Source organism: Pleurodeles waltl, chromosome 9 (genome assembly GCF_031143425.1).
Source record: "Pleurodeles waltl isolate 20211129_DDA chromosome 9, aPleWal1.hap1.20221129, whole genome shotgun sequence".
NCBI lineage: Eukaryota > Metazoa > Chordata > Amphibia > Caudata > Salamandridae > Pleurodeles > Pleurodeles waltl.
In genome coordinates this window covers 963,301,781-963,325,966 of record NC_090448.1, presented here as the reverse complement: position 1 = coordinate 963,325,966, position 24,186 = coordinate 963,301,781, and the positions used below count along the sequence as shown (strand labels likewise).

The 24,186-nt window shown below is 45.5% G+C and overlaps 1 protein-coding gene across 5 annotated transcripts in view; it reads right to left on the bottom strand.

Moving 5' to 3' along the window:
* The window catches only part of GTF2A1 (general transcription factor IIA subunit 1), a 167,957-nt gene that overhangs the window by 36,838 nt on the left and 106,933 nt on the right, over nucleotides 1-24,186 (bottom strand). For all 5 annotated transcript variants that reach the window (XM_069208361.1, XM_069208358.1, XM_069208359.1 and 2 more), the window contains one exon: nucleotides 13,598-13,687. In XM_069208361.1, the coding sequence (XP_069064462.1) occupies nucleotides 13,598-13,687 (90 nt within the window). The remainder of the gene's footprint in view (nucleotides 1-13,597; nucleotides 13,688-24,186) is intronic.

Genomic DNA, 24,186 nt, shown 5'->3' with positions numbered 1-24,186 from the left:
CCGATGCCTGCTTTGCACTGCACATTGCACCCGGCCGCCCCTCTGCCGCTGAGGGTATGTTTTGTGTGTCTACTGCTCGACCACACTACCACAAAATAGATCATCAGAATTATCTACTTTTGCCACTATCTTACCTCTAAGCGGAACCCTTGGACTCTGTGCACGCTATTTCTTACTTTGAAATAGTATATCCAAAGCCAACTTCCTACAATCACTGAATGAAAAGATACAAAAACATAAAAGGGACCTGGAATGGAACCATTGATATTGCTAAAGCTTTCTTCTCTATGCCATTGGTCTCAGATTCAGGAGCAATTTAGCTTTTTGTGGCTTGGAAGACAATTTAAGCCATCAGGATTACCCATGGGGTATGTACACAGCCCCACCATCTGGTGGCTGAAAACCTGGACGAAGTACCTGTCATTCCAGGGGTGCAGTTGTCTCATATCGATGTGATGATTAAGGGAGAAATGCAAGAACAGGTGCTGACTCAGTTGGACAGGGTTGTGGAACATTTGCAAAGCAAAAGGTGGATAATAAATCCAGATAAGATGAAAGGACTAAAAATGTGAAGAATCTAGGAATTCAGTGGAATCAGGAACTTCGAGAGGTAATGCTGCAGCTAAGACAAAAGATACTAGAATTTGCCACACCCCGTAATGAGCAGGAGACAGCAATTCATGGGATTTTCTGTTTTTTTGGAGACAGCATATCCCTCACTTGTCATATTTTGACCCCTTTGTACAAAGTGACTCGAAAGAAACATGAGTTTGAACGGGGAGACTGGCAGTAGTGTGCGATTGAATTGGAACAGGCTTTAGACTTATGGTCAGTATGAGAAGGAGACTGAGTTTAATGTAACCGTTCAGGGGCAATATACGAATTAGAGTATTTGGCAAAAATAGAAGAAAGAGGGTATCCCTGGGTTTCTGGACCAAAAGGTTACCAGATATTGGCGAGCGATATACTCCCTTTGAGAAGCAGGTACTGGTGGGTTACCGGGCTCTATTGGATACTGAGAAAATGACCCTAGGGTATAATGTGATTCTGAGACCCGAGATTCCGATAATGCAGAGGGTGATGAGTTCACCCAAAACTCACTGAATAGGACATGCACAGGAAGCAAGTGTCATTAAGTGGAAATGGTACATACAGGACAGGGCCCAAGTGGGACCAGCAGGAACAGCAGCCCTACATGAACAGGTGGCACAGGCCCCCGTGCAGGATGAGATGGTGCACGAGGTGCCAGAGGTAAGAGTTACCCGTGAGGTGGGTTGAGCCAGTTGAAACCTTGTCCCCTGAGAATAGGAAGCATATATGGTTCAGCCAAGTATGTGGAGGCCAAGAGACATTGGAAGGAAGTATTGTATAATCCTGTAACCAAAAAACTGCTTTCTGCTACAGGAGAAGGGAAGAGTAGTCAATACGCAGAATTGTTTGCTGTATATTAAGCTTTAAATTAAGAACTACATGGGACATGGCACATTTATACTGATTCCACCAATGGGTTAGCCACCTGGCTTTCCCTGTGGCATGCACACAACTAGCAAATACATTCCAAGGAGGTGTGAGGGAAAGAACTGACAGGAAATTTGAAAAATGCTAGAGCAAAGTACCATTACTGTATATCATGTAGCTGCCAACTGTCCCACCAATTTACTAGAACTATGGTTTAATTCCCTTGCAGACAACCGAGCCAAAATCTCAGCCGCAGAAGTGGCAACGCAGGATTCTGACTTGGTGGGGATGGCTAAATGGGCACACCAAAAATGTGGACACCTGGGAGAGAAGGCCACTAACAGGTAGGCTGAGAATAGAGGGATGCACATTCCCTTTGACTTAATAAAAACTGCAATCATGCATTGTCCTATTTGTCAAAACACACAACAGCGATCTGTCCCGCAACTGTCAGAGGTCAGCTGGGGAGAGGGAAGCTGCAAGGGCAGATATGGCAAATTGATTACATTGGGCCGCCACAGAATAGTCATGGGTGTAAATATGCCTGCACAGTGGTGGATACTTATTCAGGATATCTGATCGCGTTTCCACGTGAACGTGCTACTCAGTTTAACATCAAAACGTTGGACTTATTACGGATCCCACTGCAGGTCCAGAGAGACAACGGGTCACATTTTAAAGGTAAATTGGTGCAAGACTATTGTTCACAACACAATATTGAGTGGATTTATCATATTCCCTATTACCCACAAGCTGCAGGATTGATTGAGAGAATAAATGGCTTACTAAAAGCCCAATTATGAAAACTAGCGGACTGCACCCTGAGAAATTGGAGAGATCATTTGATTAAGTCCTTGTTGATTCTTAAGACCCTTGGCAAATGCAGAAATGCCATTAATCTGAATGTTAACCTCAGCATTACAGATACAACCCCCATGTTGCAACAAATACTATTGTGTATTGGGAGACAAAAACAGGAGCCTTCGCTCCATACCAAGCAACAGATTTCATTTCTACCTGCCTGGTGGCAATTCCAACTCCCACCAGTGTACTGCTGCAAATATGTAATGCCACCAACAGGATGGAGTGGTGGAAAAGTGATATGTTGACACTTTACGAAAACTGACAGTTTTGCAAAGAGACAACGGATGAAAAAATGGGATAACCTAACACACGTGATTACTTATAATATTACTGCCCGTGACGTCTGCTACAACTTAGCATGTGACTCACAAAATCTGAAAGTGTGCTAAAATGCACCTTGAAGCAACAACATAGTCTCTTCAGGAGATTCCGTGGGAACGAGTACTATGCCAACAAAGAAGCGATAAAATGTGTAAAAATGTTAATAATAGCATGTCTTGTGACTAGCAGCAAGAATGTCTAATTACCGGTGGGGTGGTTATTTTCTTGTGGAAATATCACTTCTATGTACATTCTTGCCAACATAACTGGAGGACCATGTGCTTTTAAGCGGTTAGGACTGATGCATTCACTCTGTATTACATACTCGAAACAGTGAAGACTGATCTGAAATTCAGTTATCATCCAAGTCAGAATATGTATGTTTAAGTCTTTCTATAGTAGGAGTTCCAGGATTAGAGCTTTATAATACTCAAGTTATTAACAAATTAGCATATTGATGGTTAAAAATATTAACATTGCTTTAGCAGAGCTATTAGATATACAAGGCACTAGAAAAGTTGCTTTGCAAAACAGGACAGCTGCTGACTACTTGCTTTCGAAGCATGATCATCAGAATTTGAAGGAATGTGTTTTAACCTGTCCGATCATTCTAAATCTATCCAATCTCACACTGAAGCCTTGTATGAATTGGTTAAGGGAGTGAAGCAAGATGTATACAAAGGGTGGTGGGATTGGTCATTTAGCTGGCTTCTTGATTTTAATCAACTTCGGTCCATTTTAAGTGAAATACTAGTAGTCATTTGTATTATAATAATGCTATGTTGCTGTAAACAATGCATACCTAACCTAGGTACTATGCTTAGACCAAAAAGTGTCACTTTGACAAGTATGCTGTGGAAGTCACTGGTCAAAGGGTGGAGGGTAATGCTGTATGGTTTTTTTGGGGGGGGGGGGGGGGGGGGGGCTTTTTTTTTTTTAACAGACTCTACATTGACCATTGAGCATAGCTTCAGGTGCCGTCACCGTGGCAGTGCAGGGTTTTTTCTTATCGATCTTGTTTTCCACACTTAACGTGTTTTCCCTCTTCTTACCAGGGCAGGGTCATACTGTGCTAGAACATATGGGGGATGTGACTATGATAAGAGTGTACAAGGATGAGAATGTTTTCTTCAGGGAAAGGTTCAGATCTGTCTCAGGAATGAACACTGGGGCCTAGCCAGTTCCTTTGCGTGTTTGACACCGAGTACTGCCCGGTGTGAATTTCATAACCAAAGGGAGGGGGGTTACTAGAATCTGAGTTAGTTTAAGGTATAAAGTGCAAGGAAAACTTAGGGCTGGGACAGAGGAGCTTGCCCGAGAGTGGACATACTGCTCATGGCAATCCCTTTTCGGGGATGTTCTCCTGCCTCAGCCATTCAGGGTTCCTTGGCTTGGTGCTGGAAAGCATGATGGATTCAACACCCATGGTAATGCATTTCAATTCTAAATTATTTAGCTGGACTATTGTATTTATATAAATATATTTACAGTTGCTGTATTGCATATTTGTCGGTCATTGTTTAACTGCTGTGACTATTTTAGCATATGCACTTGTTTTACTGCATTTGAGTTAAATACTTATGTTCATATATTAATGTGCTTTTTTTTTTATATATCTGGGCAGTGCCTTACTTAGTCCATTCATTACTCAGACTAAGAGTGCGGAATTCTTTGGCATCGTTTCCTCTTAGCTTAAAGGAGAGCAGCACAGTGGCAAACACTGAGGCGATATTTGAAATACCTTTCAGGATTAGTCAAATTTCTTTTAGAGTATGGTGTCCATTTCAGACTCAAGGCGTCTCCTTTTCCTTTAGATTTCTGCTGATGTCTTCGGCGTCAATTCTCAACAAGGTTTTCCTCTTCGACAATGAAGGAGCATCTGATGAAGGTCGTCGTCAAGCTTCTATGCTCCTCTCTCAAGCCTTCTTTTTCACTGAAGCGTCTTTCCCTAGACCGTCCTTTGATGGATGGGAATTTCCTCCAGCAGTGTCCCTTTCGAGGGATTTGCAGGATTTTCTGTCTCGGGGTCCTGCCTTCAACTAGTGAGATCTTCGATGCAGAGGCTCCCTTTAACTGTTTAGAGTCAGATTTTCAAGACTCTGACCCTTTTTTCGTCATCTCTTAACTTCTGTTTTCTTGGATGTCTGAGGTCAGACGTTGACAATCCTTAAGTCGGCGTCCAGCCTTTCTCCCACAGCACTGTCGGCAACATTTTCCTCCTCCTCGCTCGATAGCCGCAGGTCTCTGACCCTGCACCGTATGGATCACTGGTCTCTGCCTTTCCCTCTTTTATGTGATTACCACACAGGCTTTGCAGTCCTCGCTTCTATGTTAGACAGGCAGGCAAAGATTGCAAACTGGGTGTGGATCCTTCTGCACAAATCTGTGACGGCAATTTGGGCAGGACTCAAATGGAGACTTCTCCATCCGGGCCATCCGTGGAGCCTCCTGACCTGGTATTTCTCGAAAAATTTCCCTCAAGGGAATTCTGCATCTTTTGCCTCACGACTTCCTATGGTACCTCTTTTCCTGTATTCTTCTCCAAATCAGCGAGTCTTTCTGCGAACTGAGTTAAGCCTCTTGAAAGTTTTTTGTCTTAGTTTTGGAGAGCCTTCAGCCAAGCACCTAGCCTCCATGGTGGGGAAAAAAAAAATCTGAAGATGGCGACCAAATGTGGGGAGCTTTCAGAGGAGGGTATACAACCTTACAGGAGTCAAGGTAGGCAGACCCGTCGATGCCCAGCAACAAAAACAAAAAAACAAAGGAAGAAAAATATATATATAAAAAATTCAGACTTAAAAGTTGGAGAATTCTGGACCCAACTACTAGATTGCGGAATAATGAACAGCATGTGAATCCAGACAAGATTCACGCTGCAAAACTAAGAATACAGGGTTTTGAAATATGGCACCATAAGTATTGTTAGAACTATGTTAAGTTTGAACTCCGGGACTGGGTGTGTTCTTGAGAACATTATCCTTTTGCCTCCCTCCATAAGTGTCTCAACGGCAGGAATGCTGAAAAGGAGTTGGTGTTACCTGTTCTGCATGTATGCTGCCATATAGGTTAAGTGGCGGCATATGAATGATTGTGCAAAATATGCCCTCTTAAAATTTAAAAGGGCATAGATGAGGTCTTGAGTCTAGACTTGAAGGGACTTTTTGCTTGGAGATGCAGTAGTGAACACATCTTACACTTGGCTGGATAACATGCACTTGTAGAAGACCCATGTGTCTCACACAACAGCCATACACTCCTCCGGGAGGTTTAGGCAGACAAGCTCCAAGTTAGGTCGGGCTCCTCATTTGGCTGCACTGGGGTATAACGTCCAGCCTGATTCGTAGCTTTTTGTGGGGAATGATGGGCATCTTCATAAGCACTGGCAACCAAGGAAGTGTAGTCCAAGCTGGAGCCAACAGAATGAGAGTCATGGACACCTGCCTCATTTTTCTCACCTCGCATGGGATGAGCAGAGGACGATAAAACGTGTAAACAAATATTATTAACCAATTCATCCATAAAGTATTGCCCATGGACTGTGGGTACTAGGAGTCAAAGCTTGGGCAGGGGTTTTGCCTACGAAAGGAGATCCTCAGAGTGTCACGCTAAAGAACACCTACAAACTTCAGGATCAAGGCATCCTTTATAATTTTCAACATATCATCCGTTTGAGTCCAATAAAGAAGTCCCTCATTAAATGGGATGTTGAGCTGTTGTAGAGCTCCAGTTGGACCCAGAGAGGCGAAGCCATGTGTGGTGGCAGAGTAGGATACTAGAGTTTACAGTGCTGGAGGAGTGATCAGCAGCTTCAAGAGTGCACATATTTGCACAGGAAATAAACTTTCCCTCAGCCAATAACTCCCTACCAGTTCCTCTTCTGCAGCTCAGAGGTGCTGTACCATCTTCGCCATTCTCTATCTACTGCCAGTGAAATCGGTCACACCTCTACAAAGTCAATCAAATTGGCAATCTGCCATCAGAGGTTTGCACCAGCCAACATGCAATTGCTTGCTTCAGAGGAGGCCTGCTTCCTTGCTGTGTATAAACTCAGAGTCTTGGCCACAGCTGGGTTTTTAGGAACAGCCTTAAATTTCTTTTAACAGTGGCATGACTACCTGTGCCCCAATAGGGTCTTCGAAATAGTCTGGGGCTGACTTGAGCATGGGTAGAATTGGAGGCTACTTTTTTTTGGATGGTGTTTTCACCAAAATGTGGTTCTCGTTCTGTAGGACATGCATGTTGACTTTACAGCAGAGGGCACTGAATGACTGCATGACTCGCGGTGGTATTGTCCAGCAGGGACGGCTTGCCCAGGTGTGGTGCCAAATCAGGGTAATTTGCCTTAACAACACTGCAGACACCCCAGAGGGCATCACTGCCTGCTACCCCAGGAGGCTTGTATAAATGATCCAATTCCCAATATGGCCTATCTGGGCCGGAACCTGAATGCACTAGCCTGTAAATTGACTGTGGTGTAGGCAAGTATCGGCATGGTGGTTGTGACTGCACAAGTGTGGGAGGCTGGACTGAAGGACTTGTTGCCTTGTCCTTGTACCTTTTGGGTACTGGGTGTTGTGGTGTATCGAAGCCAAACTCCTTTCAAAACAGCCGTTTGCTGGGAATCTGGAGCACTGTCGTTTACAGTTTTCCTACGGGAGGTTTAACAGAAATGTTGTCATTTTCTGTGTGTATGAAGAACCATTTTCTGCCTGTCATGGAGTTCTTCTGCTAGTCTCTCCAGGATGGGAGTCTTCCAAAATCAGAGTTGAAGCAGGCCTTGGTGTCAATATACTTCTTAGAGGCGCTCTCAGGGCCAATCTCTACTTCCTGGAGGAAAGCTGAGAGTCGGTCTTTACTTCAAAGGGGGAGGTTCTGTGCCCTTTGGACTGGGGGGGGGGGTTAAATACAGAAGCTGTTAATGAGAGTAGAGCAGTGGTCCCATCGGAAGAACCATCAAACAGAGGTTGACAGAGCAGTGGTTATTTGTGACTCTCAAAAAAGCATAGCAATTCGGCCTGGAAAAGCTGCAATAACTGTGCCAATCCCAGGGCAATTGCTCACCACGTCCGAACCCAATGGCAAAAAAGAAACCAGCAGTGGCAAAGCCAATAGGTTTCACCTATGCAAGAGCTATTGGCTTGGCCAATGTCTTTTAGGCCCTGTTGTGCAACAGAGTGGTGTAGTAAAGGGGCACAGAGCAGTGGAATGCAGATGCAATGTAATGGTGCAGAGCAGGGTGGTACAGAGTGCAGTGGCCTAGAGGAATGCGATCCAAGGCCTACGTTAGAGCCTCAGTTTAAGTTCGACTGGGTCCTTAATCTCTGAAGGGAAGCCACTCTCATGGATTTTGTCAGCGTTGCACAGAGGCACTGTACTGGTGAACACTGCATTTTGGAGAAAGAAGAACACAGCAGAAACAATGTTTCTCGGGAAAGGATATTTGGGAACAAGAAATAATTCGGCCAAATTTGGTAGGCACGCAGAATCACAGGGATATCTGTATTCTGTGCAACAACAAGAGACCTATTTGCTGCCGTAGATGAGCTGATTTGATTACATTGTTGCATGGGGTGGGAGGAAAACAAGCTAAGTGGACGGGTGGGAGTCAATAGAAGCTACATGGATGGGGACAGGAGAGCTAGACTGAAAACAAGCACTCACAGAGTGCTGGAACCCAAAAAACTAGCCCCAACAAACAAACGGTCGAAGGACATAAGTACTTGGTCCATGCGCCAGATGACAGCCAAATACAAGAGTACAAGACCTACGTATACCATGACAAACAGGGATGAAGGAAATGAAGGCAACACTGAATTTTATAAATGGTAAGCTATAGGAGGGCTGTAAGCCCACTGTATATAAACAATGTCCTGCAGCGACCGTGCATGCGCTTTCCAGATGAAACTTAAAAATCCAAGCTGGAGTTGGCACCGATGCATATTGTGGACTAAGGGAGGAGTCACAGCACACCCAGTGACTCAAAGCTTCTTTGAAGAAAAAAAAGTTGTAAATTCGCAGTCCAAACTACATCGCAGGAGTATGCAAAGCAAATGTATTTACAGCCACACATGATATAAAACATTAAGTTAAGCAGAAATGAAAAGTCGAAGCTTGTCGTTCATGCATGGAGATAGAAAATAATTACAACGAAGGATAACATGGATGTGGCATGGAGTTCTAAAGTGTATTTGATGGGACTATTGGCCACACTTAGCTCATTGCACAGACAAAAAAATAAAAAAAATCGGTGCCCACCTAGGACCTCACCCAGTTGTTCCACAAGTTCAAAATGAAAGATCAAACTAATCTAATGAACAGAACTAGGACTGATGTTTTAAAAACTCCAGAAATTAAGATATGTAGGCACCAATTTACTTAACTAAAAAAAGATTTAAAACTAATTGGTCTTCATTATGTCATAATGCAATAAAGTAATTTTCTTAACAGAAAATTAGTTTGAATATGCTATCGTATGTTGAAAAACAAATGGAAACAAGCACTGGCAAAGTCTATAGGTCTGGTGTTGGCAGCCGGCCTTATAATTCTTGTTTTGTCATGGTTTTCACAAAACCTTGTTTAGGAATATTCTGTGCGCCCTGATCAGTCTAAAAAATAATTTGTACCAGGCAAAAAAAAAAAAAAAAAGAGAAAGGAGAAAAGAAACAAAAGGGGAAAAGAGGAAGAAAGAAGGAAACAAAAGAAAAGGGAAGGAAACAGAAAAAATAAAAAAATAGAAAAAGGAAAGCAGAGAAAAAAGGGAAATAAGCAATGGAAGACAGAACAAAGGAGAGAAAGTAAAAGTAAAAAGGGGGATAGCAATACAGAACAGTTCCAAATGGACACACTGATCTGGTAGGCTGAGAAATAGGAGCAGTCAGAAATGCAAAACACTCCAAAAGGAATTTAAGAATTTACAAGAGCGTTGGCAGGAGATGGGATCAGATAAACAGGGAATGTGCATCAGAAGTGCCATATCACCAAATCAGGCACTAATCACAAAAATAACACTAAAATAAATATAAGTTAAACTAGTACCCTTCACTGCCACTGTTTTCTTTGTTTGTGGATGTGCTCCATGTGAGAGCAAAATGCAGCCACTGAAAGTGAAGTTAAACAGTAGCTTATGTAAGCTGACCCATTGCCTGAGGCTGTAGTGAGCAGAAGCAAAAAGTGAATTACAGAAGACCAATGGAAGAAGAAAGGTGGCTGAAAGACCCTATAAGTATATTGTAATTGTTTTAGTAAAATCAAAATGTCTGGTTAACACCACATCTAAAAATGTGATTGTGAACGTTGTAATTACGCTTAAGTGTATGCAATGGTTCTACATACGCGCACCCCTGCTCTCTCAAAACCATACCTTAAATGAGCATTCCACATACAATACAACGGTTCTACACTGTATTCACATTTATCAATAGTAAGAAAATGAACGGTCCTCTCACACTGCACTGTCCCAATCCCCACTTTGTAGCGCCCAGATACAGACAACAGATATACTTAGTCCAACAATATAGGAGACAGGCCTGGTTTGTAGTGGGTACCTAAGGTACTTACATGTTATACCAGGTCCAGTTATCCCTTATTGGTGAAATGGAGTCAGTATCTAGAAGCCAGGCTGTCAAGAGGTAGCTGTAGGCAGAGCAGCCAAGGCTGAACTAGAAGACATGCAAAGCTCTTGCAATACCACTGTAGTCACACAGTACTCACAAACCTAAAAGTCAATACTCAGTGTTATCAAAAATAAACTAACATAGTGGAATGCAAAATTCGCTTTCCCACCTGGGCAAGTGTAGTGTGTAGAGGGGTGAGGGGGGGGTTGTGGGTGGAAGAAATCACCAAAGGTAAGTAAAATACCCCACCCCAGAGCCCAGGAAAGGAGGAGTAAAACACAGCAAGTTTCCTGAAACACACGAAGTTGTGGTAGAAGACAGTGCAAGAACCAGAAGAGACTGCAAGACACCATCAATGGATTTCTGGACCTGAAGACCTGTGGAAGAAGGTGAACAAGTCCAAGAAGCACTGAAGAGACCAGGGAGAACAGGAGCCCCTGCTAACCCGGATGAAGATGCAAAAGGAGAACCACTGGTGAGAAGACAAAGTCAGTATTGCACCAACGAAGATAGATGCGGGTTCCTGGTTGGTGCAGAAGATGTCGCACGCCTGATGGATGAATGCAGTCTGGTTTGTGTCGCTGGATTCCGCCAACAAGCCCTGGTAAATGCAAAACTCGTGTTTCACAAAACATGGCTCCGACTGGGCCCAGGAAGGGCCAGGTCAACTCTACCCTGGAAGGGGAGACAGATGGGGGCTCCCAGCAAGCAACTCAAAGAGCCCTCAGAAGACCAAGCAGCATGCACAGGAGTCCCACAGCACGGAGACAAAGGAGTCGCAAATGGTGGTTGTTGCAGCAATACACAAAGGGTTCGCACACCGCTGGAGAACAATTCAGGGAGCTGAGCGTTGCAGGATAGAGTGCTGGGGACCTGGGCTAGGCTGTGAACAAAGGAATTCTTGGAAAAACAAACAAGCCCTAGGAGCTGCAAAAAACGCAATGCACAGGGGTACTGTCTGGCACAGGGAGGCAAGGTCTTACCTCAAACCAAATTTGGACAGCTGGACCTTTGGACAGTCAGGGTCACTTTAGTCCACCACCTATGTTCCAGGATCCACGCTAGTAGACAGCCGAGGGGACCCAGAGTACTGGTCGTCGCTGCAGAGAGGTGCCTGCTGAAGCAGGCAAGTGACTCCGTGACTCCACAAGAGATTCCTTCGGTTCTTCTGGTGCAGGATGAAGACAGGCAGTCCTCTGAGCGTGCACAACCTGGAAACTATTGCAGTTGCTAGCAGGAGCTGAAGTTACTCTATGGACGCAATTCCCCCGGTCACCCCTGGGTAGTGTTGATAGTGAAAATGCTGATTCTCCCTCAGCTCCTTTAGTGTTGTGCTGCACTCCCACTGGTACTAAATAAACCATTATTTATGTATCTGCAACAACTGCTGGTCTCCTTGATCTAGGGGAACAAGAGAAAGGATAGTGACTGCTACTTTGTATGCGGCGTTGGAGGATGGGGTCCTAGGGACACCCAATTACAAGCTTTATTATGCTGTTACCCAGCTTCAGTGGCCATTAAGGTGGATGAGGGACACTGAGTCCTGAACAGGACATGATAGGCTTTGTTTTCAGGGGTAAACTACTACTTGAGTGGTTTCTAGATACCCCTCTTTCTGTTCTATCCTGAATGCGATGCTGAAAGAGGCAGTTTGGTGCTGGAGGAAGTACATTCACAGAGGCAAGATTGGGGGTGCCATATGCTCTGGGTCCACTGTTGCGGGCCCCACTGCTTTGTAGGCGTTTGACTGACTTATCAGATTGGAAATAAGACCGCTGCAGGGTATCCGGAGTGGGGAAATGTGGTGTTAGAGGAGGGGCCACACCCGTTCGTGGACCTAGTTTCTGAAGGTAATCTAGACCCAGAACAATTTCTACTGTACTCCACTCTGTGCTGGCAAAATGTGGTGCTTTGATAGTGACTCACCCCCCTGTAGCAGGCCCAGTGGAAATTTTAACCTCGGCTGACACGAGGCATGTGGCATCTGGCATTCATGGAACTATACTTAAGGACTCCATTAAGGCAGGCATCCAGGCTCCTAAGGGATTGTCGGAGGAACAGTTGTTGATCGAACTCTTGGAATCTGTATCGAAGAGATGCTTGGGATCTGTTAGGACAATCACAAGGAACGCCACTTCCCTCAGTCCAGCTACATAAACCATACATACCCTTCACAGAACAGGATAGGGGGGATGTATGAAGGCCGCAGGGCATGATGTCCTAGATGTCAGAGTGTTGACACAAACTTTCTCCATATGGTATGGACATGCCCATTGATTGTTGACTTTTGGTGGGAGGTGACCCTTTGCATATCAGCGGTCACTGCCTCTGTCCTGCAACAGGGACCCACTCGTTGCCTTCTCAACACTGGAGTGCGAAAAAAACAGCTGGCTGGGTTCCAGGGCCTGCCCCTAGTGCCCAAATAACACTGCATCACCTTGTCTTCGAAGGGCGCCGCAACCCCCTTTGTCCAGTTGTAGCAGAAAGATGTGGTCCGCTGGGCCTCGGCGCAACTTTGTGTGTGCGGATGCTAGGAATGAGAGATGCCACCTAATGGACTAATGGGACAATCATTTGGAATGACTGAATAGAATATGTACACAAGATATTCATGATAGAGATGGTTAACTGTTGTGCCATGTACAGATGTGTAATATGGGGAAGGCAGATCCTTATTTTTGCTCTAGATCTCACTTAGAGAGACGGCATGAGTGCTGGCTGAATACAGCAGTAAGATAACCACCTGGGAGTGCTGGTTGTGTCTACATAGAGGGGTGCAGAACGAAGCTACTTACTGTTAGTACAGATAAGCGGGTGATGCATATAAACATTTATCACAGGTGAAGAGGGACGGTGGCCGGGTGATTTGGGGCGGGAGAGGGGAGGGCTAAGACTTTAGAGAAGAGCAGAGGGAGCGGTTTCTGTTGTGCTAGTTGAATGTTCTCCAGTGATTATGTGATTGCTCCATCTGTGGGCGATGGGTCAGCTGGTTATGTTGCAATGTTTCTGTACATTTTCTACTCGTTTCTGTTGAGATTTGATGTGCTGAGTGTTCAGGCCACATCTGATAAAAATGCTAATGATACTGTAATTATATGTACAAGGGAACTGTTCTATTCAAATAAAGATTTTTTAAAAAGATTATGTAAATAGATACATTAACATACATGAAGATCTGGTTAGCACACTTTCGAAAAACAGTTTGTTAGTTTTACTTGTTTTCTTTGAATCTTGAATGCAATTTTGCAAAAAGCAATTGGTCGCTAAGTGCAAACATCTTTTCAGTGTATGCGACAAAGATTCAGTGGCTGTCCTCTGTTCTTCAAACAAACCCCAACTACCTTATCGTACTGGCACACGACGACGTTCTCTGTATCAAACAGCTCTTGGCCTTCTTCGTCACTCACATCGTCCCCGCTATTCAGAGGCTCCTAAAAGGAGATAAGATGATGTCAAAAAACGGAAGGGGCTCAAGACAAGTTGTAGTAAGAATGTGTTTGGGTGTGAAGCACCTGACATGGGAAATCATTTAAGAAAGAGGTTGTGAAATTCTGCCCCACGTAAGAGTGATGAGCACTAGTCGCTTTACAAACTAATACAAATAAAATGACATTAACTGATAAGAGGCTAGCATTAGCATATAAAATACTGGGCACAGCATTTTGGTTAAGGCACTATGCAAGGAGCTAGTGAGCAACTGCCTGCTCCATTTTCATTAGAACCTTGCAGCATTTTATTGTGAGCCCTGAAACAGCAAAGCTACGAGTTCTTAAAAATGTAACCCTCAAACGGAGCGTTTGCTTGTATAGCTGGTTGCATATATCGCACAAACATGTTCCGCATTAGCTAACATTTCACAAGTACATCAGGAATGTTGAACTCTTCAAACTAATACGAAGGCACGGACTAAAGAATTACTTTTCAACAAGTAAAAGGGTAGAGATGTTGCAGAGTATTCAAAGATGACAATCTGTAACCTGAAGTGATCATAACCAGCAAATAAATCAGAACATGACATGAGGAAATAAATTACACTGTTGTGCAAGTTTTAGAGTACTACAATAACAACAACAAAAATTCTGCTCCTTTAGAAAGTGTGGATTGCACTGTTGTGCATATTATTGATGCCTATGGGTAGATTTTGGAAAGAAAGTAAATGTTCAGCACCATCTTCAAATTTAATTTGTCAGTATCATATGTGCATCCTAGTGCTCCAACTTGTAGAAAAGTTGGGGTGGGCTTGCATGTAATTAGAACTTTGTAGGAGTTGTTCAATGAAACATTTTGCAACAAAATATGTTTTGTATACATAGAGCGATAGAGAGCGGGAGAAAGTGTGTTAGTGTTACTGTTACTATACACTGGGTGGACAACACAATCCATTTGACATCGGAAAGTTATTCAATGGTGCATACTAAATGAACAAGTTACTTTGATTCTCTTTTTGGTGGATACACAAACTGAAGATTTGTGCAACTTTGCGGACTATTGTCCAGGCAGCAAAATTTAAAACAGTACACCTTACACTGGTAGGGGCACTCATGCTACTCCAGGTCAACAAGCAGAGCCACATACAACCACCATTCACACACGCTTATGTCTTTTGCATTTTTACACTTGCCACGTCTTCAGGAAGAGATCATCAGCAAATTGGTATGACCAGTGTGCAGATCCCTAGACTGCAACCTATTTAGATGAGACAGTCTGCTTCACCGAATAAAGGGTCAGTGAAGAACCTGCGGTTAGGGTATCGGCAAGAGTATGGACCAGAAGTACAAGTTACTTACCTTTGGTAACAAAATATCTGGTAGAGACATATTCTAGTTGCAGATTCCTTACCTTAGAATTTCCCCAGGCATCAGACTGGATCCAGAGATTTGCCTTCGAGCAATACCCTTGCACGCCGGTAGATGGCGTTGGTTGACTCCGCAGGTGTTGTAGTCGCAGTGATGACATCGGGAGTAGTACATAGACACCGCCTCAGCGCAGTGACAGTTTCTTTTAACTACTTTCCACGCCAAAGCACAGAGCCGCTAAGAACACTGAGATTAGTGCGCCAGAGCTATGGACCTGAAGGGGGAATCCCTGTCCCTAGAAATCAGTTCGCAAGCGGGGAGGATGGGTGTGTCGGTAAGGAATCTGCAACTAGAATGTCTATACCAGATATTTTATTACCGAAGTTAAGTAACTTGCACATATGATAGAGACTTCTAGTTGCAGATTCCTTACCTTAGAATAGATACCCAAGCAATGCCATCCTAGGAGATGGGCTGCAAACCAAGATCACACTAGAAAGTCCTGCAGAAAGAGTTGATCCTCCACCTGGAAATCTTTAGTACGATTAAGATAGAACGCCAACGGTATTTTTGGGTCCAGACGCTGGAGTCTCTCCTCATGGGAAGGATGTGGGGGTGCGTAAAAAGTAGGCAGGGTGACAGACTGGCCTACATGAAAAGGCATAACCACCTTGGGAAGGAAGGAAGCCTTAGTGCGCAACCCCACTTTGTCAGGGTTCACAGACATGAATGGAGGTTTGGATGAAAGGGCCTGAAGCTCACTCACTCTGCGAGCAGAAGTTATGGCAACAAGAAAGGCAGTTTTGAAGGTGAGGAGCCGTAAGGGACAGCTGTGCATCGGCTCAAAGGGAGTACACATTAAATAAGGACAAGATTGAGGTCTCACTGAGGCATGATAAATGGAGTGGGAGGAAATAAATGGGTGAGACCTTTTAGGAATCTACTCACAATAGGAGATTTAAAGAGTGATGGCTGATCAGGTAATCTAAGAAAGGCCGAAATGGCAGATAAACACACTTTAAGGGTGCCCAAAGTGGATCCCCGCTGGGCCAAAGAAAGAATGAACAAAAGAGCCTCAGATAGAGGGGCAGAAAGGGGAATCAACATTTGTTGGTGCACCATGCCACAAATGTATGCCAACGACAGGTGTGGAAAATGTCACTTACCCAGTGTACATCTGTTCGTGGCATTAGTCGCTGCAGATTCACATGTTGTGCATAGTCCGCCGTCTGGTGTTGGGTCGGAGTGTTACAAGTTGTTTTTGTTCGAAGAAGTCTTTTCGAGTCCCGAGACCGAGGGACTCCTCCTCCTTTGTTCCATTGCGCATGGGCGTCGACTCCATGTTAGATTGTTTTCCCCGCAGAGGGTGAGGTAGGAGTTGTGTATGTTAGTAATAGTGCCCATGCAATGGAATGGATAAGTATGTACCAACTAAGGTTTAAGTAATATATTTACAAATGTACAAATGTTGAAGATAAACTTCCAAACGGCTACAGGCTCCCGGGGAGGCGGGTGGGCACATGTGAATCTGCAGCGACTAATGCCACGAACAGATGTACACTGGGTAAGTGACATTTTCCGTTCGGTGGCATGTGTAGCTGCAGATACACATGTTGTGCATAGACTAGTAAGCAGTTATCTCCCCAAAAGCGGTGGCTCAGCCTGTAGGAGTGGAAGTAGTCTGAAATAAAGTTCTTAGTACGGCTTGACCTACTGTGGCTTGTTGTGCGGATAGCACGTCTACACAGTAGTGCTTAGTAAATGTGTGAGGCGTAGACCATGTGGCTGCCTTACATATCTCGTTCATTGGAATGTTTCCTAGGAAGGCCATGGTAGCGCCTTTCTTTCTGGTTGAATGTGCCCTTGGTGTAATGGGCAATTCTCTCTTTGCTTTAAGGTAGCAGGTTTGGATGCACTTAACTATCCATCTGGCTATACCCTGTTTTGATATTGGGTTTCCTGTATGAGGTTTTTGAAATGCAATAAACAGTTGTTTTGTTTTCCTAATTTCTTTTGTTCTGTCAATGTAGTACATTAGTGCTCTTCTGATGTCTAATGTATGTAGTGCCCTTTCAGCTACTGAGTCTGGCTGTGGGAAGAACACTGGTAGTTCTACCGTTTGATTTAAGTGGAACGGTGAAATAACTTTTGGTAAAAATTTTGGATTGGTTCTTAGGACTACCTTATTTTTGTGTATTTGAATAAAAGGTTCTTGTAGAGTAAACGCCTGAATTTCACTTACTCTTCTTAGAGATGTGATGGCAATGAGAAATGCAACCTTCCACGTTAAGAATTGCATTTCGCAAGAGTGCATGGGTTCAAAAGGTGGGCCCATGAGTCTTGTTAAGACGATGTTGAGGTTCCATGAAGGAACAGGTGGTGTTCTTGGTGGTATAATTCTTTTCAGGCCTTCCATAAACGCTTTAATGACAGGTATCCTAAATGGTGAAGTTGAATGGGTAATTTGCAGGTATGCAGATATTGCTGCGAGGTGTATCTTTATGGAAGAGAAGGCTAGATTTGATTTTTGTAAATGTAGCAAGTATCCCACTATATCCTTTGGAGATGCATATAATGGTTTAACTTGATTATTGTGGCAGTAGCAAACAAATCTTTTCCATTTGCTTGCATAGCAGTGTCTAGTGGATGGTCTTCTAGCTTGTTTTATGACTTCCATACATTCTTGGGTGAGGTTTAAATGTCCGAATTCTAGGATCTCAGGAGCCAGATTGCTAGATTCAGCGATGCTGGGTTTGGATGCCTGATCTGTTGTTTGTGTTGTGTTAACAGATCTGGTCTGTTGGGCAACCTGACATGGGGTACTACTGACAGGTCTAGTAGTGTTGTGTACCAAGGTTGTCTTGCCCATGTTGGTGCTATTAGTATGAGTTTGAGTTTGTTTTGACTCAATTTGTTTACTAGATATGGAAGGAGAGGGAGAGGGGGGAAAAGCGTACGCAAATATCCCTGACCAGTTCATCCATAGAGCATTGCCTTGAGACTGCCTGTGTGGGTACCTGGATGCGAAGTTTTGGCATTTTGCGTTCTCCTTTGTTGCAAATAGGTCTATTTGAGGTGTCCCCCAAATTTTGAAGTAAGTGTTTAGAATTTGGGGGTGAATCTCCCATTCGTGGACTTGTTGGTGATCTCGAGAGAGATTGTCTGCTAGTTGATTTTGGATCCCTGGAATAAATTGTGCTATTAGGCGAATGTGGTTGTGAATTGCCCATTGCCATATCTTTTGTGCCAGGAGGCACAGCTGTGTCGAGTGTGTTCCCCCCTGTTTGTTTAGATAATACATTGTTGACATGTTGTCTGTTTTGACAAGAATGTATTTGTGGGTTATGATGGGTTGAAATGCTTTCAACGCTAGGAATACTGCTAACAATTCGAGGTGATTTATATGCAGCTTTGTTTGATGTACGTCCCATTGTCCTTGGATGCTGTGTTGATTGAGGTGTGCTCCCCACCCTGTCATGGAAGCATCTGTTATCACGTATTGTGGCACTGGGTCTTGGAAAGGCCACCCTTTGTTTAAATTTATACTGTTCCACCATAGAAGCGAGATGTATGTTTGGCGGTCTATCAACACCAGATCTAGAAGGTGACCCTGTGCATGTGACCACTGTGATGCTAGGCACTGTTGTAAGGGCCTCATGTGCAGTCTTGCGTTTGGGACAATGGCTATGCATGAGGACATCATGCCTAGGAGTTTTAATACCGTCTTTGCCTGTATCTTTTGTGTTGGATACATGGCTTGTATAACCTTGTGAAAATTTTGAACCCTTTGTGGACTTGGAGTGGCTATTCCCTTTGTCGTGTTGATTGTCGCTCCTAAGTATTGCTGTGTTTTGCACGGCAGAATGTGAGATTTTGTATAGTTGATGGAGAAACCGAGTTTGTAGAGGGTTTGTATGACATAATCTGTGTGGTGTGAACACTTTGTGAGGGAGTTGGTCTTGATTAGCCAATCGTCTAGGTACGGGAATACGTGTATATGCTGCCTTCTGATGTGTGCAGCTACTACTGCTAGGCATTTTGTAAATACTCTTGGTGCGGTTGTGATACCGAACGGCAACACTTTGAATTGGTAATGTATTCCCTTGAATACGAACCTTAGGTATTTCCTGTGCGAGGGATGTATCGGTATATGGAAATATGCGTCCTTTAGATCTAAGGTTGTCATGTAGTCTTGTTGCTTTAGCAGTGGTAACACGTCTTGTAGCGTGACCATATGAAAGTGTTCTGATTTGATGTAGGTGTTTAGTGTTCCGAGATCTAGGATTGGTCTCAGTGTTTTGTCCTTTTTTGGTATTAGAAAGTACAGTGAGTAAACTCCTGTGTTTATTTGTGTACATGGTACCAATTCTATTGCGTCCTTTAGCAGTAATGCTTGAACTTCTAGTTCTAGAAGGTCTAAATGCTGTTTTGACATATTCTGTGTTTTTGGTGGGACATTTGGAGGGAGTTGGAGAAATTCTATGCAATAACCATGTCGGATAATTGCTAAGACCCAAGTGTCTGTTGTTATCTCCTCCCAAGATTTGTAAAACTGACTTAGTCTTTCCCCCACTGATGTTGTGTGAAGGGGTTGAGTGACTTGTGAGTCACTGTTTGGTTGCAGGGGTTTTTGTACTTTGAAATTTTCCCTGGTTTCTAGGGAATTGTCCTCCTCTATACTGGCCCCGAAAGCCTCCCCTTTGGTACAGTCCCTGGTAGGTAGACGGTGTAGATTGTGAGGTGCTGGCTTGTGTGGCTTGACCCCGAAACCCCCCTCTGAAGGTTGTTTTGCGGAAGGTGCCGAAAGTGTCTCTGCCCTGCGGGGAATAGAGTGCGCCCATGGCCTTGGCTGTGTCCGTGTCCTTTTTCAATTTCTCAATTGCCGTGTCCACTTTGGGTCCAAACAATTGTTGTTCATTGAACGGCATATTGAGCACCGCTTGCTGTATTTCCGGTTTAAAGCCAGATGTGCGCAACCATGCGTGCCTTCTTATGGTTACTGCGGTATTTACTGTTCTTGCCGCTGTGTCCGCTGCGTCCATAGAGGAGCGTATTTGGTTATTGGAGATGTTTTGTCCCTCCTCAACCACTTGTTTTGCCCGTTTTTGAAATTCTTTGGGTAGATGCTCGATGAGATGCTGCATCTCGTCCCAATGGGCTCTATCAAATCGCGCGCGCTAGGAGCGCCTGAGAGTTCGCGATGCGCCACTGGTTTGCAGCTTGTACTGCGACCCTTTTCCCAGCTGCGTCGAACTTGCGGCTCTCTTTATCTGGAGGTGGTGCATCGCCTGATGTGTGCGAGTTGGCTCTCTTGCGAGCTGCCCCTACCACGACTGAATCTGGTGGCAGTTGTGAGGTGATAAAAGCAGGGTCCGTGGGCGGTGCTTTATATTTTTTCTCCACCCTTGGAGTAATCGCTCTACTTTTGATCGGTTCTTTGAAGATCTGCTTTGCGTGCCTTAGCATTCCTGGAAGCATAGGTAGGCTTTGGTAGGAGCTATGGGTGGAGGAGAGGGTGTTGAAAAGGAAGTCATCCTCAACAGGTTCTGCGTGTAACGACACGTTATGGAATTCTGCTGCCCTAGCTACCACCTGTGCATACGCTGTGCTGTCCTCAGGTGGTGAGGGCTTGGTAGAGTACGACTCAGGACTATTGTCTGATACTGGGGCGTCGTATAGGTCCCAAGCGTCCTGGTCGTCTTGGCTCATGGTGGTATGAGCCGGTGAATGTGACGGAGTCTGTGCCGGTGATGTGTGAGTTACAGGTGGAGGAGAGGGTGGCGGAGATACATTCTTCACCATTTTTTGTGGTGTTTGTTCTTGTGTTTGGAACTCGAGTCTCCTTTTTCTCCTGATTGGGGGAAGAGTGCTGATCTTCCCTGTCCCACTTTGTATGAAGATCCGCTTGTGTGTGGTCTATATCAGTGGTCTGTAACTCTTCTTCAAATCTGTGTTTGCGCGTTTGAGAGGACAGTGATTGTTCCTCTGTATATGAGCTGGCAGTTGGTTCGGTTGCTGGTAGTTTTTTGGCACCAAAACTGTGTCTCTGCTTGTTTTCGGCTCCGAGGAGAATTTTTTCTTTTTCGGCGTCGAGCTTTCTCGGCGTCGATCTTCCTCGGTGCCGCTGTCTCTGCGTCGAGCAGCTTCGGTTCCGCTGTCTCGGCGTCGATCTTTTTCGGCAGCACTTTCTCGGTCCCGAGATTGCTGCGTGCCTGTGTCTCGACCCGAGTCGGACGATCTCGGCACCAGTTCGGCCTTTTTCGGTGCCGATGGACGGTCACCTACTTTATGGGTTGAGCCATGGCCTGTTGGCAGTGGCGTCCCCTGGGCCTTGTCTGTTTTCTTGTGTGGTGCTTGCTTCGACGTCTTACTCACGGTTTCTTCGACGTCGAATTCCTCCGAGTCCGATTCATGGATGGAGAAGGCTTCCTCTTCTTCTCCTTGTCCCTCGAACTCTCGGTGTCCTGTCGGCGTGGACGCCATCTGCAACCTTCTGGCTCGCCGGTCACGGAGCGTTTTTCGGGACCGAAACGCACGACAGGCCTCACACGTTTCTTCCTTGTGCTCGGGCGACAGGCACAAGTTACAGACCAAATGTTGGTCTGTATATGGATATTTATTGTGGCATTTAGGACAGAATCGGAACGGGGTCCGTTCCATCAGTGTCGATGTTACACGCGGTCGGGCCGACCAGGCCCCGACGGGGGATCGAAATTACCCTGAAGGGCTACCGGAGCTCTTCACGATTCGGTGTCGATTCTATTCTTACCCAATACCGAGCGAAACAATACCGATGTAGTTTTCCGAAGTTAAGACTATCTTTCCGTCCCGAAACCCGGAGCGAAAAGGAACACGTCCGAACCCGATGGCGGAAAAAAAAACAATCTAACATGGAGTCGACGCCCATGCGCAATGGAACAAAGGAGGAGGAGTCCCTCGGTCTCGGGACTCGAAAAGACTTCTTCGAACAAAAACTTGTAACACTCCGACCCAACACCAGACGGCGGACTATGCACAACATGTGTATCTGCAGCTACACATGCCACCGAACATCCTGTTTTCGTGGAGGAATGCCCTGCTGCCAAGATAACTTCACAGACTTCGGGTATAAGATCAGAAGTCAACTGGCACCCCTCAATCTCCACGCATGAAGGCGGAGATTGGACAGGTTAGGGTGGAGAACCGTCTCCTGCGACAGAAGATTCGCCTGAAGAGGCAGTCTGAGTGGAGGCTCGATGGCCATACACAATAGCTCTGGATACCATACTCTCCGTGCCCAGGCAAAAGCCACTAAGATGACTTGGACCCGGTCGTTCCTGATCTTGAGAACTCTGGGCAGAAGCCGGATAACTGGGAAGGCATAAAGGAGGCCAGAGTTCCACTTGAGACGAAAAGCATCTGAGCAAGTGCTGCCTTGGAAACTCCAACGTGCAAAACAGCGGTCATTGAGCATTCTCTGCGGAGGCGAACAGTTCTAACCAAGGCTCTTCCCACCGCTGAAAGAGACCTTGTGCCACCTCCAGATGGAGACACCATTCGTGATCGGATGTGCATCAATGGCAGAGTTAGTCCGCTCTGGTGTTGAGAACCTGCCAGATGTTGAACCACCAGGTTACTGCCCAATGTTCCACACATGTCTAGAGATTTAGTGCCTCCTGACAAAGGGACAAGGACCCTACTCCGACCTGTTTGTTGCAGTACCACATGGCAGTAGTAATGTCCGTGAACACCTGCACTAGCTTCCCTTTGAGAGAGGAAGAAATGCCTTCAACGCAAGCCTGATCGCCCGGAGCTCCAGAAGACCTACATGGAGCCCAGACACCGCCGGGGACCAAAGACCTCTGATCTCCGCCTCTCCCATGTGGCTGCCCCAACCCAAGAGGGATGCATCGGTCGCTATAGATAGCTCTGATTTGGGAAGAGAGGGATCTGCCATGGACCCAATGCAGATTCAAAAGCCACCACTGCAAGTCTTACACAGTCCCCTCTGAGATCTGGACCATGTCTGAGAGATTCCCCCGATGCTACGCCCACTGGAACTTCAAGTCCCACTACAGAGCCAGCATATGCCATCTGGCATGTGTCACTACCCGGATGCAGGAGGCCATGAGGCCCAGCAGCCTCTGAGTCAGTCTCACCAAAACCCAAGACAGAGGCTGAAAGATCGAAATCATAGCCTAAATATCTTTGACTTGCTTTTCGGGAGGATATGCCCAAAGCTGCACTGTGTCCAGAACAGCTCCGATGAAAGGGAGTGTCTGAGAAGGAGTCAGGTGTGACTTTGGCATGCTTATAGTGAACCCCAGCGTATGCAGGAGGCTCACTGTCTGAATGTGAGAGACTACTTTCTGGGGCAAGTCCACCGTCAACAGCTAGTCGTTGAAGTAGGGGGAAGACTGAGACCCCCCCCCCCCCCCCCCTAACCTGCGCAGATAAGCTGCAACCACCGCCATCACTTTTGTGACTACCAGAGGAGCGCTGGTAAGGCCGAAAGGGAGCACAGTAACCTAACAGTGCTAGTGACCGACCACAAATCATAGGAAACATCTGTGGGCAGGCAGGATGGGGATGGTGATGGGGAAATAAGTGTCCTGCAAGTCCCACGCTATCTTCCAGTCTCCTGGGTCTAAAGCAGACAGAACCTGAGCCAGGGTCAGCATTCTCAATTTCTCCTTCTTGAGGAAGTAGTTGAGGTCCCAAAGGTCTAGGATAGGACATCGACCCTTGTCCTTTTTCAGCACCAGAAAGTAGCGGGAATACCTTCCACGACCTACTTCAGCGACGAGACTGCTTTGACTTCTTTTCCTTACCTGTACCTTAAGACGAGTGGTGGTGGCTCTGCAAGCTGTCTCGAGACCTTCCTCTCGAGCGAGACCGGGACCTACATGGAGTCGAGGGCCGTGCCGCCATGAGCTTGAGAGAAAACTCCATCAAGGCCTTCGGGTGCATGGCCCGGCACTCTAAGCACGACTTTGGTAGTGGTTGCGCTCCTGGCACCATAAACAAACCCGATGCGATCCGTCACCGACATCAAGCGGCAACAGTCCTCGCATGGCTTCAACCCGGTCTTCGGGGACATCCGACACACCAAAAACACACAAAACTTGACAAAACAGTCGAAACTGGTCAAAAAG